Source organism: Oscarella lobularis, chromosome 1 (assembly GCF_947507565.1).
Source record: "Oscarella lobularis chromosome 1, ooOscLobu1.1, whole genome shotgun sequence".
Taxonomy (NCBI): domain Eukaryota; kingdom Metazoa; phylum Porifera; class Homoscleromorpha; order Homosclerophorida; family Oscarellidae; genus Oscarella; species Oscarella lobularis.
Genome location: NC_089175.1, coordinates 1,810,517 through 1,823,626, shown reverse-complemented (window position 1 = coordinate 1,823,626; position 13,110 = coordinate 1,810,517). Strand labels below are relative to the sequence as shown.

At 46.4% G+C, this 13,110-nt stretch overlaps 5 protein-coding genes across 15 annotated transcripts; 2 read left to right on the top strand and 3 right to left on the bottom strand.

The window, feature by feature from the left end:
* Positions 1–2,851: 2,851 nt before the first annotated feature.
* On the bottom strand, positions 2,852–5,615 carry LOC136199691 (DNA-directed primase/polymerase protein-like). 2 transcript variants are annotated; one of them, XM_065989960.1, is made up of 14 exons: positions 5,493–5,615; positions 5,368–5,443; positions 5,225–5,322; positions 5,128–5,174; positions 4,972–5,063; positions 4,847–4,923; positions 4,725–4,798; positions 4,620–4,667; positions 4,508–4,570; positions 4,360–4,454; positions 4,190–4,299; positions 3,818–4,135; positions 3,686–3,768; positions 2,852–3,634 (listed from the first exon to the last, which is right to left on the bottom strand). In XM_065989960.1, the coding sequence occupies exons 1-14, from the start codon at positions 5,558–5,560 to the stop codon at positions 2,898–2,900; spliced, it is 1,986 nt and encodes a 661-aa protein (XP_065846032.1). In that variant the 5' UTR covers positions 5,561–5,615; the 3' UTR covers positions 2,852–2,897. The 2 variants fall into 2 exon arrangements, with proteins under 2 accessions (XP_065846032.1, XP_065846033.1); XM_065989961.1 differs by lacking the exons at positions 5,128–5,174; positions 5,225–5,322; positions 5,368–5,443; positions 5,493–5,615 and having other exon boundaries at positions 4,847–4,941; positions 5,000–5,065.
* LOC136199695 (uncharacterized) lies at positions 5,547–6,922 on the top strand. Its single transcript, XM_065989965.1, has 3 exons — positions 5,547–6,351; positions 6,411–6,670; positions 6,727–6,922. The coding sequence occupies exons 1-3, from the start codon at positions 5,567–5,569 to the stop codon at positions 6,825–6,827; spliced, it is 1,146 nt and encodes a 381-aa protein (XP_065846037.1). The 5' UTR covers positions 5,547–5,566; the 3' UTR covers positions 6,828–6,922.
* Positions 6,322–13,064, bottom strand: LOC136199694 (USP6 N-terminal-like protein). Of its 10 annotated transcripts, none has more exons than XR_010673142.1 (30): positions 12,867–13,064; positions 12,366–12,807; positions 12,176–12,308; positions 12,076–12,128; positions 11,875–12,019; positions 11,702–11,825; positions 11,546–11,639; positions 11,442–11,496; positions 11,249–11,356; positions 11,110–11,197; positions 10,865–11,044; positions 10,684–10,803; positions 10,581–10,627; positions 10,454–10,530; positions 10,333–10,402; positions 10,164–10,278; positions 10,055–10,105; positions 9,937–10,003; positions 9,780–9,883; positions 9,600–9,722; positions 9,337–9,551; positions 9,252–9,283; positions 9,128–9,194; positions 8,965–9,048; positions 8,498–8,849; positions 7,840–8,324; positions 7,736–7,790; positions 7,231–7,575; positions 7,052–7,174; positions 6,322–6,630 (listed from the first exon to the last, which is right to left on the bottom strand). XR_010673142.1 is itself a non-coding variant. In XM_065989964.1 (23 exons), exons 6-23 carry the CDS (start codon positions 11,554–11,556, stop codon positions 8,965–8,967), a joined length of 1,614 nt encoding a protein of 537 aa, XP_065846036.1. In that variant the 5' UTR covers positions 11,557–11,825; positions 11,875–12,019; positions 12,076–12,128; positions 12,176–12,308; positions 12,366–12,807; positions 12,867–13,064; the 3' UTR covers positions 8,872–8,964. The 10 variants fall into 10 exon arrangements, 1 of the variants encoding a protein (XP_065846036.1); XR_010673136.1 differs by having other exon boundaries at positions 6,323–6,630; positions 7,840–8,001; positions 8,054–8,324; positions 11,546–11,825; XR_010673140.1 differs by having other exon boundaries at positions 8,498–8,873; positions 11,546–11,825.
* On the top strand, positions 6,956–9,090 carry LOC136199693 (triadin-like). The gene is made up of 4 exons (XM_065989962.1): positions 6,956–7,184; positions 7,236–8,345; positions 8,516–8,824; positions 8,889–9,090. Exons 1-4 carry the CDS (start codon positions 6,978–6,980, stop codon positions 8,940–8,942), a joined length of 1,680 nt encoding a protein of 559 aa, XP_065846034.1. The 5' UTR covers positions 6,956–6,977; the 3' UTR covers positions 8,943–9,090.
* On the bottom strand, positions 11,644–13,033 carry LOC136198252 (uncharacterized). Its single transcript, XM_065988168.1, has 7 exons — positions 12,867–13,033; positions 12,680–12,807; positions 12,366–12,562; positions 12,176–12,308; positions 12,076–12,128; positions 11,875–12,019; positions 11,644–11,825 (listed from the first exon to the last, which is right to left on the bottom strand). Exons 1-7 carry the CDS (start codon positions 13,031–13,033, stop codon positions 11,644–11,646), a joined length of 1,005 nt encoding a protein of 334 aa, XP_065844240.1.
* Positions 13,065–13,110: the final 46 nt, after the last annotated feature.

Sequence of the window (13,110 nt, the reverse complement as noted above, 5' to 3'; positions counted from 1 at the left end):
CTGAATAAAATCGCCCAGTAGAGGAAAAGGCGAGCCTCCAAACGATTCAGGTGGACGACTGTAACAAGAAGCATCTTTACGAGGAGGCTTAGTCTTAATATGAACTCGATACACTACTCTACTACCTAAGCTTTCTCGAAAGTATCCCGCTCTCGGTCGGGAAGGCGAGAAGCGCCGAGAGGACGAGATCCAACACGGAACTCTTCTACGCCAGTCTTCTACTAACGCGCGTCGACAGAAAACTGCGCATAATCGACCGTCCACGAGCCTGGCACCACGGATACTAGTATCCGTGCTGGCACCATAGATCTCTCATACATCTATGCTGGCACGAGGCACGAGGCACGAGCCCCGCGAGCACGCGGAGAGTTCACGCAATGAATTTGGGAACGCAACTCGATAACAATAGCTTCGACGACTTTCCTGTGGTCAAGGAAGGATTGACACTGGCGAAAACGTTCATCGAGAATAGGTACGGTCTCTTCAAATCTCTCGACGATTCGAAAGACGACGATGCGACCGTCCCAAGCCACGTAAGTGGTGACAATCTGCCGCCAGTCATCCCTCTGCACGGTGATGAGGGCCTCAGGGCTAGGCGGTCTGACCGTTACATGAGCCTCATAAGAGAACCGTACTTCTCCGACGAGTACAAGATGCCGACGACAGCGGAAGGAGGAGTCCTTATCTACAGCGACTTTTCGAAACAGTTGCAGACGGCGTACACTCTTCCAAAAGACGATTTACGCCGCAGAGTTTACGTGTGCCTCGTGGCGTGCGGCTATATTCACGAACTAGCTCACAGCAAAGTTCACGTGAAGGGCAGCGGCGGAGATCAATTCCTGAACACACCAACGAAATTTCGTTCCATATCTTCCCAGGTAGAATCAGAATACTATGCCGAAGAATTGATGTTTGGCGGCAGCCTACATATCAATAAAAGGAAAAATCTGAACGAACATGATATCGTACTTCTGCTTCCGACCTCACGAAAGAAAGCTGCCTTTCTCGGAAACGTAGACGTCGTGTTAGGCGTAGTGAAAGACAAAACCGTTCGCACACCAGCCACTGAGGAATACATCAGTTTACTTGAGAACATTTTGCGAGGTGAATGCCAATTTGAAGAAGGCGATTTGCTGCTCAGGGATGCCGTTAGAAAGTCGCTGGGAATTGCTGAGCAGCCTGACGCAAAGCGAAAGCGCAGTGACGGTGAATGGGATGACTCTGATGATGTCAAGTACAAGGACCGCTCGACGGTGGAGTCAGTTCAAGACGACTCTGACGATGACTGGCCGGACTGGCCGGATTCAGGACCTTGGGTGCCGTCTTGGACTCGCACGCCAGACATTGTTTCTCTGGCGTCTCCTGCAAAAAATGAACTTGTCATAGAAATCCAAGACAGGTGCAGGAAACCTTTTGCTTTGTATCTTTCGGGAGAATATGAAAAGGAAGATGTGCCGGATATTGACGACGACGGCATTTATCGCATCCGCTCGAGTCTTCCGAAAAGGGTCATTAATCCCGGCCGCAGTGAATATAAAATAGATGAATTATTTCGCATACAAAAGAATTTTGACTATAATAAAGTCACTGTTGGCATTGGTTCAATTTTCGAAGATTATATTAGAGTTGAACTGTAGTGAAAGAAAACTAAATAAACGTGCATGTAGTCGTGAGCTGTTTCAAATCCTCGCGCGCGTTGACTCGACAGCGAACTGCGCATAATCGACGAGCACGCGGAGAGTTTGGCGGAAACACAACTCCGTGGAAGTAGCTTCGACGACATCCCGGTGGTCAAAGAAGGCTTGACACTGGCGAAAACGTTCATCGAGAATAGGCACGGTCTCTTCAAATCTCTCAACGACGACGATGCGACCGTCCAAACCCACGTAAGTGGTGACAATCTGCCGCCAGTCGTCCCTCTGCACGGCGGCGGGAAAGCTAGGCGGTCTGACCCTAACATGAGCCTCATGAAAGAACCGTATTTCTCCGACGTGTACAAGATGCCGACGACAGCGGAAGGAGGAGTGCTTATCTTGGGCGACTTTGCTGAAAAGTTGCGGGGGGCGTGCACTTTTCCAAAAGACGATTTACGCCGCAGAGTTTACGTGGTCATGGTGGCGTGCGGCTATATTCACGAACTACTAGCTCACAGCAAAGTTCGTAGATTTTACGTAAAGGACGGTGACGAAGATCAATTTCGTTCAAAATCTGACAAGGTAGGATACTATGCCGAAAAGTTGCTGTTTGGCGGCAGCCTACATATCAAGAAAATGGGAATATTCAACGAATATACCGTAGCTCTGGCTTGGGGCAAACCAGAGGAAGCTGCCGTTATTTTAAACGTAGACGTCGAGTTAGACGTAGTGGAAGACAAAACCGTTCGCGCACCAGCCACTGAGGAATACATTAGTTTACTTGAGAACATTTTGCGAGGTGAATGCCAATTTGAAGAAGGCGGATTGCGGCTCAGGGATGCCGTTATGAAGTCGCTGGGAATTGCTGAGCAGCCTGAGGCAAAGCGTCCAGATGACTCTGATGACGAGTGGCCGGATTCAGGATTACTTCGGCAGCCGTCTTGGACTCGCACGCCGGACTCTGTTTCTCTGGAGTCTCCTGCAAAAAACGAACTTGTCATAGAAATCCAAGACAGGTGCAAGAAACCTTTTGCTTTCTATCTTTCAGGAGAATATGAAAAGAAAGATGTGCTGGAAATTGATGACGACGGCACTCGTCGCGTCTGTTCGCGTTCTCCAAAGAGGCTCATTGATCCTGGCCGGAGCGAATATAAAATAGATGAATTATTTCGCATACAAGAGCATTTTGACTATATTGAAGTCACTGTTGGCATTGGTTCAATTTTCGAAGATTATATTAGAGTTGAACTGTAGTAAAAGAAACTAAATAAACGTGTAGTCGTGAGCTGTATCGATAGGAAGGCTCTCGTCAACGCATGCTTCCAAATACTCTAAGTAGTGAGGAGGCAGCAAGTCTCGGCCGCCATTCAAGCAAATCAAGGCGTAATCGCGTGCCGGCTTTAAGCCCTCTCTTACTGTATCTTCGTTTGCCGCATACGTTACGGCGCGAACTCTCCGCCCACCTAGAGCAGGCAAAACGACGTCGACCTCCAATTGACGATCGTATGACCACGATCTTTGATAGGCGTGGATTTTCTCCAGCAATCCGGCTTTGCACGCGTTGAGAATACCGTACACTTTGCAGCCGAGTCGCGGTCTTACGTTCGCGTAGCCGATTCCCTTCTCGGCTTGAAGCGGGCTCTTTGCCAGCTTGCAGAACGTCATCTCATAGTCTCGAAGCTCCGCTAGGAAGCGTTGGGAGGACGCGCCCGTCCTCTTCGCTACCAAGTCTGCGTCCATGTTCGATCCGTAGGCGAAGAAAAGGTCTGCAGTGTGCGGCCAAGGTAAAGGCTCCACCTGCGAATAGTCTGCAGGATTCCTAATTAAATGAACCTCTTTGAAGTCGTCGTCCAAGTCGTCTTCCGAGACGTCTTCTGCGAATGCGGACAGGAGGTCGCACGTTTCGGATGCTTCGTCGAGAGCCCGACTCATTTCTTCGTCTGTGATAACGTCCTCGTTCTTGAGAGAAAGAGGGTTCACGTGTGGGGGAATCGATTTCTCTAGAGACGTAAAGTATCACGTTATAGATCATCATAGGCCCATTGTATTACCTGGAGACCTATAATTGCTTTCTCGACATTCGGGGTCGAGACACTTCTGATAAAAGACCCCATTCTTACAATCGGCAATCAGGCTATAAAATGCAATTATTAAAAAATTTCTCTATCGTATTCTCAACTCACATCGTGTGATTGCTTTTGTGAGCTCGTCCCACGTTCCAGCACCACCGATTCCTTCCGACATTGTACACGACCGTATTTCCCTCGGAGAAATACACGACGGAGCGAATGCAGCCCTGCACGCCGCCGTGATTCATCTGGGTCAGCATAAAGTCGTCCAGTAGGGGAAAAGGCGAGCGTCCAAACGATTCCGATGGACGACTACTATCACTAACTGCGACCTCTTTACGAGGAGGCTTAGTATGAGACATTGAGCTGACGTGTGCCTTATTTTCGAACGTTAGAAGACGAGGAAATTTTCCCATTGTACCTCTATTATACCTAAGAGATGAGTTAAGTGTTTAGGGAAAAAGGTCTGTCTCTCTCTAGTCATACTGTGTACTGCAGACGAGAGACGAAAGTAAACGATCAAACAGCGTATCGCGTTTCACTTCCTTGTGCCTGCCATCCTGCCAAAGAGACTTGAATTCCCTTAGATGCTGCGCCTATGTACACAAAGAATCAAACGCTTCCTGCACGAGTGAAAATCAAACTGATTGACTGACTTTGTAGGAACTCGGTTTGAAATATTTAAGAACTGCTGTTTTGCCCAATTTCGATGACCCGAGTATTCGAAAGTTTCGATTTCTCGTGTAGACGCCTGACGAGGCAGATCTTCAAGAAAACGAATCGCGAGGGTGAAACCAATCAGACCGGAGTCAATAAATAAGCTGTCCGAGCCCTTTTCAGTGCAAACACGCAATGTCTTCAACGTTTCTAAAGACGTACTGTAATTATGTATAGAAAAAGGTTTGACCAATGATACCGGAAGTAGAGGTTTTGATTTGATCAACTAAATAATGAACAAAAGCCCCTACCGGAGGAAAAGGCTCAATTACTAGCAAATCCTTAGATAATCCTGTTGTCGTACCTACGTGACTGTTGTCTGCAAATACAGCCTCTTTTACGTTAAAAATGAGATGACGAGAAAATTTAGCCTCAGTGCTAAGCCACGTTTATTTAGTCTTCGTTCAGCTATCTGGCTGTTTTTACCTTGAGTCTAAATCAATAACGTCTTCACTATCAATTGAATTTACGCGAAAAACGGTTTTCATTTGGTCACAAACGCACTGCATAAAATAATAGGTCTAAAACGTACAATTGAGTTTATTTCTTACGGCAATGAACGTTTCGACCATGGCTGACCCGTCAAGACTCGGATTGCGAGCTCGATTGTACTCCAAATCGAAGTAAAGTTTACACGCGTGGCCTTCAATAATTAATTAATTAATTAATTAATTAATTACGGGTTAGACTGATACTACAAAACGGACCTTCAGCTATGACTTCATAAAAATGCTTATCAGATTTTTTCGTTTTTCTTTATAAAAGAATTTTAGAATTTGACCAATTTTCTTTGACTAGTTTTACCGATATTTTTCAAAGAACGCTAGGTATGTAGTCGAGATGAATTTTCGGCATCCCGAATCGCCCAGCGCTTCAGATTCAAACGAAAATACGTGATGGTCCTTCAAAAGAAATTGATCTCATGATTGAGTGCAATTTCGTCGTACTGGATGGCTATTCGCGTGTTGGAGAGCGTCCTTCTGCTTGGAAAAGATTCGCCAAGGTAGAGGTGGCAAAAGTAGACTAGAAAGAACGATGGATGTACGGCTAGAAGTCATGAAACCATGCTAACCGCCGTTTCTTCGGCAAAGACTCCATGTTTCTACCGTGCGCTACCAAACGAAAACAACGTCCCGGCATCCTACAATGGCAAACGTGCGAATCGGCTTTATCGGCGCAGGCGGAGTCAATTTCGGCAGCAACGTGGGCTCGTGGAACCACGCGAGCCGACTCGAACAAATCGGCGGCGTTGAAATCGTCGGAATCGCCGACATCGACACGACGAGAGCCGAACGCGCTCTCGCCGAACGAAAGCGAGCGACGAACGCAACATCGATCTACGCCAACTGCAAAATCTACTCGAGCGCTGAGGACATGATAGAGCGAGAGAAGCTCGACGGTGTATTTGTCGGGCTTCCACCCGGATGTCACGGTTCCCTTGTAAAAGGCCTCGACATCGAGTTAGCGTGCGTCAAGGCGGGAATCCACACGTTCATTGAGAAACCGCTGTCGCTCGTTCCGCCGGAGAACTTCGTCGATTTCGCGCGAACGCTCGCCGCCGAGCAGGCCAAGTCGAACGCAATCGTTTCGGTAGGATACATGTTTCGCTATCATCCGGCCGTCGTCAAAATGAAGGAATTCATAACCGAACTCCATTCGGCGGGAAAACGAGTCATGTGCGTAAACGCGCGCTACAATTGCGCGTATTCGGAATCGACGAAGCCTCATTGGTGGAACGTGCGCAGCTCGGGCGGGCCCATCATCGAACAGGCGACGCATTTTTGCGACCTAGCACGCTATCTCGCCGGCGAACCGAACTTGGGAACCATATCCGCTTTGAATGTAAATGCATCGGAACCGTCAGGGAAACTGTCTCACATAGGAGAACACATCAGAGAGGATGAAATCAGGGATGAACTACGTATGCCTCGGTAAGATGGATTAATTAATCAATACGGATATATCAATATGGGAGATGTGTTTTCTATAGAGCTACTTCGGCTCATTGGAAATTTGAAAGGAATGGTATAGGGTCGCTTATGCATGGCATAAGCTTGTTGGGGACGTCGTATGAGACTTCGTTTGACGTCTGGGCCGACGGTTTACGCATGTCTCTTATTGAGCCCTATCGATCGACGTGCGAACTGCGTGTTCGCTCGGGAAAGTCTGAATCTGAACGCGTTTTCACGTTTGAGGACGCGGACGCTTACCTAGAAGAAGATAAAGCGTTTATTGAAGCAATACGGACAGGTGAGTTGGTACAGAGAGCAAGAGGCGGAACGATAACGAGTTTCTTCTATGTCTAGGGAATCACTCTCTAATAAAGTGTCCCTATTACGATGCAGTCAAGACGTATGATTTTACGTGGGCTATTCGCCGTGCCGGTGAAGAGAATGACTGTTTTTAGTTTGGTTGAAAAATTTCTTTTACGTATTTTGTATCTCTGTTGTATGTTAGTTGCCTTCTTAGTTCTTATACTTTCATCAGGACTACTGTACGAGGGTTTCTCTATAGCGTGCGCTACTCTTCATGTGTTTTCCCTAGTGACGGGTCAAAAATGCCTATGGAGAAGGACTCGTTCCTACTGGACATGTTCAGGAGTAGGGACAGGGGTTTTAAAGGATTTCTCACCGTGCAGGAGCTTCACGACTTGTACGGGGAACTAAGAACGGAGATGCTCTCTCCTGCTCAAGTGCAGGCGTCCGTGAGAACGGCGTGCCTCGGTGACGTATGCGTCTCAGATGAATTCATAGCCTGCTTAAAAGCAAGACATTATATAATGACGATAAAAAATACTTATATTCTCTTACTGTAGGAAATGGATAGGCGATACGTTCTGGTACAGGATTTGCAATGGGAATTCTGCATGCTGGCCGTGGAAGGAGGCGGTGGATTGGTATCTGAAAGGCAGGCCGAGTTTTTGATGAGAGCTGCTCACAATGAGGCGTTCTCGTCGAAGAGATGGAATCGATGGTTGAGGAAGAGAGGACCGCAGATTGGAAGTGGGATTTCGTTTGAGGAGATCGAAGTGGAATTGTGTAATCTTTATGGCGATGGGTTGAGTATTGAGGAAGAGGAGGAAGAGGAGGAGCTGCCAGAAGAGAAAGTCATTCCAACGTTGTCTCGTGCAAGGAAGCTTGCAGCTGTAATGCGCCCTGAAAGACAAAAAGAAAATGAGACAATAACAATTAGGCCAAAGAAAAGCGTTGAAGAGGCGCCACCGACGAAAAAGCTTTCCAGAGTAGAGAAGAAAGTAAGTATAAATAAGGAAGAAGCAAAACGGAAAGACAGCAAGAAAAGGGAAGAGGAGCTTACTGGAATTCCGCCAGTTACGAAGCCTCAGCTTGAAGTGTCAGCTGCACCGTCAAAACTACAAGAAAAAGATAAAGATAAAGATAAGCCGAAGCCACCCGAAGTACCTGCACCATCGAAACCAAAAGAAAAAGACGAGCCCAAGCCACCTGAAGTAGTTCCTGTACCATTAAAACCAAAAGAAGAGCCTCAACCAGCAGCCCCATCCAAGCCAGAGGAGAAAGGCAAAGGCAAAGGCAAGTCTGCCAAAGAGGCTGGAGACGCTGAAGCTAAAAGAGCAAAAGCCAAAAAAATCAACGCTCAACTCGATCACGCTCTTACTTCCAAGAAAATTGACGATCTTGAGCCTGCTGTCAAAGAAGCTGAAGAGAATAAGAAAAGCCTCGGCAAAGACTTGGACGTTAATAAACTCGAGGAAGCGAAGGCGCTCCTGAAGAAACTAGTGGCGGCGAAAAACCTAGACGACGCCGTCGCCAGAAGAAAAATCGAAGAACTCCAGAAGGCAATGAGCGACGTCAAAAGCGCCGGACTGGAAGAGAAACTCGCAAAAGAAATGGCCGAAGCGAATCAATTGCTCACACGACTGAAGAAACTAGAACAGTTTAGAAAAGAAGTAAGTAGAGGTAGTAGACTAATGGGGGTCCTGTACCACTGTACCACTGTACCACTGGCATTCTATGACTGTCACTCTACCCCTCGGACCCCAGTTTTAGTCAGGAGTACAGTGGTACAGTGAAGCAGTAGACTTTGAGTACACCGGTTTACCTTAATCTTTCCTTCTAGGTACTCAATCTCGATCAGCGCACCATAGCCGAATTGAAGAGCTACGGCAAGCCGCCTCAGGTCGTCCACGATGTCATGATGGCCGTCTTCATCCTTCTCGGACACCCCGAGAAAGAGATGCGCAAGTGGCAAACGGTGCAGACGCTAATCGGCCGAACCGGCAAGGAGAACCTAAAACGACGCGTGGGAAGTTGCGATCCGGCGAACATCGGCCTCGACGCGGCGACGAAAGCCGAACGCATTATCAAAGCAGACGATTTGTCCTCGGTGTCCGAAGCGAGCAAAGGAGCCGCCGTCTTCTACGTTTGGGTGAGTGAAACGAGTCGGTTTCTTGCTTCGAGAGACAATCAATCAGCTTCTGAATCGTTTTTAGGTCGATGGAATGATTGAGGAAGTGAAAGAGCATGCACGAAATAAAAAGACTTAGAGAGGGATGCGAGAGGTATTACCTATTGAATTTTGCCTAGTTCGTAGTAGAATTGTTCGAAAGGCGAGTCCTCTTGCTCAAGACGATCTTTGTCCTTTCTCTTAGTCTGTGTAGACATGTGACAGAGAGTAATATAGAATAGGAGAGGAAGGAGATCCCTCTCCCTCCCGTAATACTGTACTCGCCTGTGAAGGACGTAGGGGCGTCGGGGTGTTGAACTCGTAAAAGCTTTGCTTCACGGAGGGAGATCTCCTAAGCGCAAAACGGACTCCAAAAAAAGTGAAAGTGCTCCCCACTTGGAAAACTTACTCGTCAGCAAGACTGACGTTTATCAAACGTTTCTGCCAACAAAAGATACAACAGGGGTTTTTTCTACCCAACACATGATCCAAACCTGCGACGGTTTTCTTGACGTTCTCCGTCGTCGTCGTCGTTGCCCTCGTCGCGGTGTCCGCGGCGACGTCGCATTGTCAACGCCGCTGGGACGAAGCGGTTTCAATTCAAACTCTTCTTGATGATTTGACGACGATTTGGAAGTGGAGACGAATCGCTTCAATCGCTCCAGCCACCCAAATCCCGTCGCCGGTTGCGGACGAGACGCGTCGCTCTCTAGAGAACGAGACTGTCGAAACCGCGAGCACGGATAAAATAATTTACCGTCGTGGCGCTTTCGTCGCTTCGTTGCGCCGCCGCCGCCGTCTGTGCTCAACTCCTCGTCGTCGTCCTCCTCCTCTTCACGAGGTCTCTTTCTTGACTTGACCACGACGTTGGGTTTCGAATCTTAATATTACAAAATTTGAATACTTTACTTTACTAGTTATATAGTAAGTGTAGAACCGGTCGATGTGGACGACTCTGTTTTGGGGATTAGCAACCCGTCCAGTTGCCATTTTGGTATTTTCGTTGACCAGAAAAGTGAAATGAATTTATCCCAGAAATCGCTGGACACAAAAAATACTAACTTTCAATTTGACGCCAATCAGCTACGACCTACCTGTCTTTTGGAAGATTAGTCAAAAGGAGTAACGCCTTGCCGGTTTCCGTTATCGCCAATAGGTCATCTATCTTAGCCCATTTCTCCAGGAATCAAACTAAAACGCTATAGTGGTGACCTGAGCAAAGTTGTAGTATAGCGATAGCTGCTTGAAATACAGCAACAACGCCTTTAGAAAAGAACAGTTTAAAACCAAAAATTTACTCCTGAAGTGTAAGTAAACATACCTTCTAGCATGAAATAATCCCAAATCGAAAGTACAGCTCTCCAACAAGGCAAGCAAGTGAAGAGAGAAAGAAACCATTGAGTGACGTACATCAACGGCAGAACATTCAATGTATCCTGCAGCATAGCGAATAGGGTACAGGTATCTTCTGCTCTATATATTCTTATTACCAGATGCTTTGCAGTAGAAGGGATGTGGTGATGAAGAATCTGGCGAAATACGTCACTATGATGGTGTAGTCTGAAAATATTGGCCTCAGTATCGTGACACTTCATCAAGAGGGTTTGCTACTTTGATAGGTTCTTTGAATAGTAGCCTGACAGATGCTTCTCTCTTTCCAGCATTGATGCCATCATCCAAAAGGCAGTCTAGACAAAAAAGCAGTCAAAAATCCTGTACACGATTCTTTTAGCATTACTTCTTCATCCTCATTCAAAACAAGCATACCAGCAATAAAAGACATCCCTGTAAAAGAAAACAATTAATTAAATTCATTTTGTCAAAGTCATTTAGAATAGAACCTTGGCAGTAGCCTATACTCGGGTTATAAATTGAATACACACCAAGAACGAAAAAGAGCTGCTCAAGTTTGTCTTGCCCAAAACCGTTCTCAAATATAGAGAAAGAGCAAAACGTTCGATCTAGAAAAAAAATCGAGATAAAGCCACGCAACAACATACGCAATTATCTATTGCATCTAACCCAAATCCAATAAGATTTGGTAAATCGATTTCAGAAAGCGAACGACAGCTGAAAGCTCGCACGCGGCATCGCTTCCCCGCGAAGACTTCTTCTCCGCGCCAACAAGAAGAAATTCGACTAAATTCTTGGCGGGATGACTCTCCTTGGACACTTCGTCCAACTCAAGAGATTCCAGGTCATCTAAAAAGCCCAAAAAAGTCAGATCAAAATAACGTCGAACAGAAAGAAATATATATCTACTGTACCAATAACTTTTCTCAATTTTCTGTTGGAATCCGGAGTATAGTCGAGAGAGTAATAGGTGAAGAGACACTCAATCATCTCCTTCGCTTCCTTATAATAAAGGTATAAATTAAATAATAGAGGCTCACAGTAGTTTTTTACCTTGTAATCGAAGGGGCTTATGCCGCGAAGTTTCTCGGGCTCGATCAAACATCGCCACAACGGTCCGTGACCTTCTGGGCTGACCTGCTTCTCTATGAAGCGTCGTAGCTACGACGACACAAATTGACGAGTCAAAAATGCGCGACTCGTCGGCTGGGAGATCGCGAAGCGAAGGATGCGACCGTTTACGTGCCTTTAGAGGCGATGCACTGCCGCTTTCTCTCCATTCGCACACGAGTTTGTTCATTCTACGCGAGAAATTGCTAGAACGACGCTTCGAAAGTTTGAATTGCTCGCCTGGAGTTCATCGCGACTTTTGAATCGTGCGTTAGCAGCCGATCACGTGAGAATCACGTGCCACTATAGCATAGATAGAGGAGAGACTATAGATCTATTCAAATTTGAGGATTGAAGCAGACTCGGAGAAATTTTCGAGACAATGCAAGATCATACGCTGCGTCGAAGTTGCGAAGAGAATGCGGCTCGCTGAACAGCTCTTCATATGGGTACTTGTCCACCGTTCGTGAGAGGAAGTCGACGGCAGCGGAGAGATGACGAGAAGAGTAATTGTGAACTCCTTAGTATCGATACATAGAAAAGAATTATCTACGATAGTACAAGTTCACCTTTTATTGTGAGGCATTTGCTGATGATTTGGAGTCCTGTGATGTCGAGTTTCGACTTGGGATGCACGAGACCGGCCAAGATGTAAACACCACCGGTTCGAAGCAGTTTGATTCCCTGCTGAACAACCGATGGCACGCCGCAAATCTAAACAAAAGAATTCAATAAAAGAAACAAAGAGGTCCTATTATTATTATTATTGCTTCAATAACAGCATCGACTGAGTTTTCGGAAGGCAAATCGTCGTCATTCTTTCCTGTCAAATAAACGTAAAAATTGTCCTTCATATGAAACGAATCGTACCAATGCAAATTGTGGTAGCTCCAAATTTTCGAGCCAATTCGAGACGACTTTCAACGGCATCAGTACAGTACACCTTATCGAATCCCGACTCTCTAAGCAAGGCACACGCAAAAAGACCTAACATTCCTGAACCCTACAAATACAAAGGCTTTATAAAAAATATCTTCATAAACGTACATATACTTGTTACCTGAATAACAACCGATTTTCTTTCGTCACTTCGAAGGCATTTCTCCACTTCCTCGAGAACGTTGACGACGGTCGCTAGAGCGCAGTTGATAGTCGCCGCGATGTTGTCCGGAACGTTGTCCGGTATAGCAACGCAAAACGTTCTCGGGTGAATAACGATATGAGTTGCGAAGCATCCGTTCAATTCGGATCGCAATCCTAACAAGGACTGACCATACTAAATTAAAAAGAAAAAGTTTTAATTAATGAAATGTGAATTGAATCTAATTATTTTTTTGAGTTCCTTGAACAAATTGATGCACTTTTGTTCGATGCCTCGATTGCAGTTCTCGCACTCTCTGCAACAATCGGCAACTTGAAATGTGATTCGATCTCCGCACTTCAATGTGCTATCGGCTCGACGATTTTCCACGATTTCGGCAATGGCTTCGTGACCAAGAATGCTGCGTGGGTGTGGACAACATTATAAATTATCGTTCCTATCCGACTCCGAGTCACTAACCAGGGCGTCGCCGGACTTCGTCGACCCTCTATCGTATGAAGGTCCGATCCGCAGATCGTCGCCATTCGTATTCGAGCGAGAATACAGTTTTCGGGAAGCGGACGCGGAAGATCGACGTCTTCGACGCGAAGCGACTTGTCGCCATAGAAAACTAAACGCAGAGCCATCTCGCGTGCCAAAAGATAGAGACGAACGCGTGAGTCGAGCGAGCAAGCAGAAAGGACAGTAGAATCAATGCCCGTAG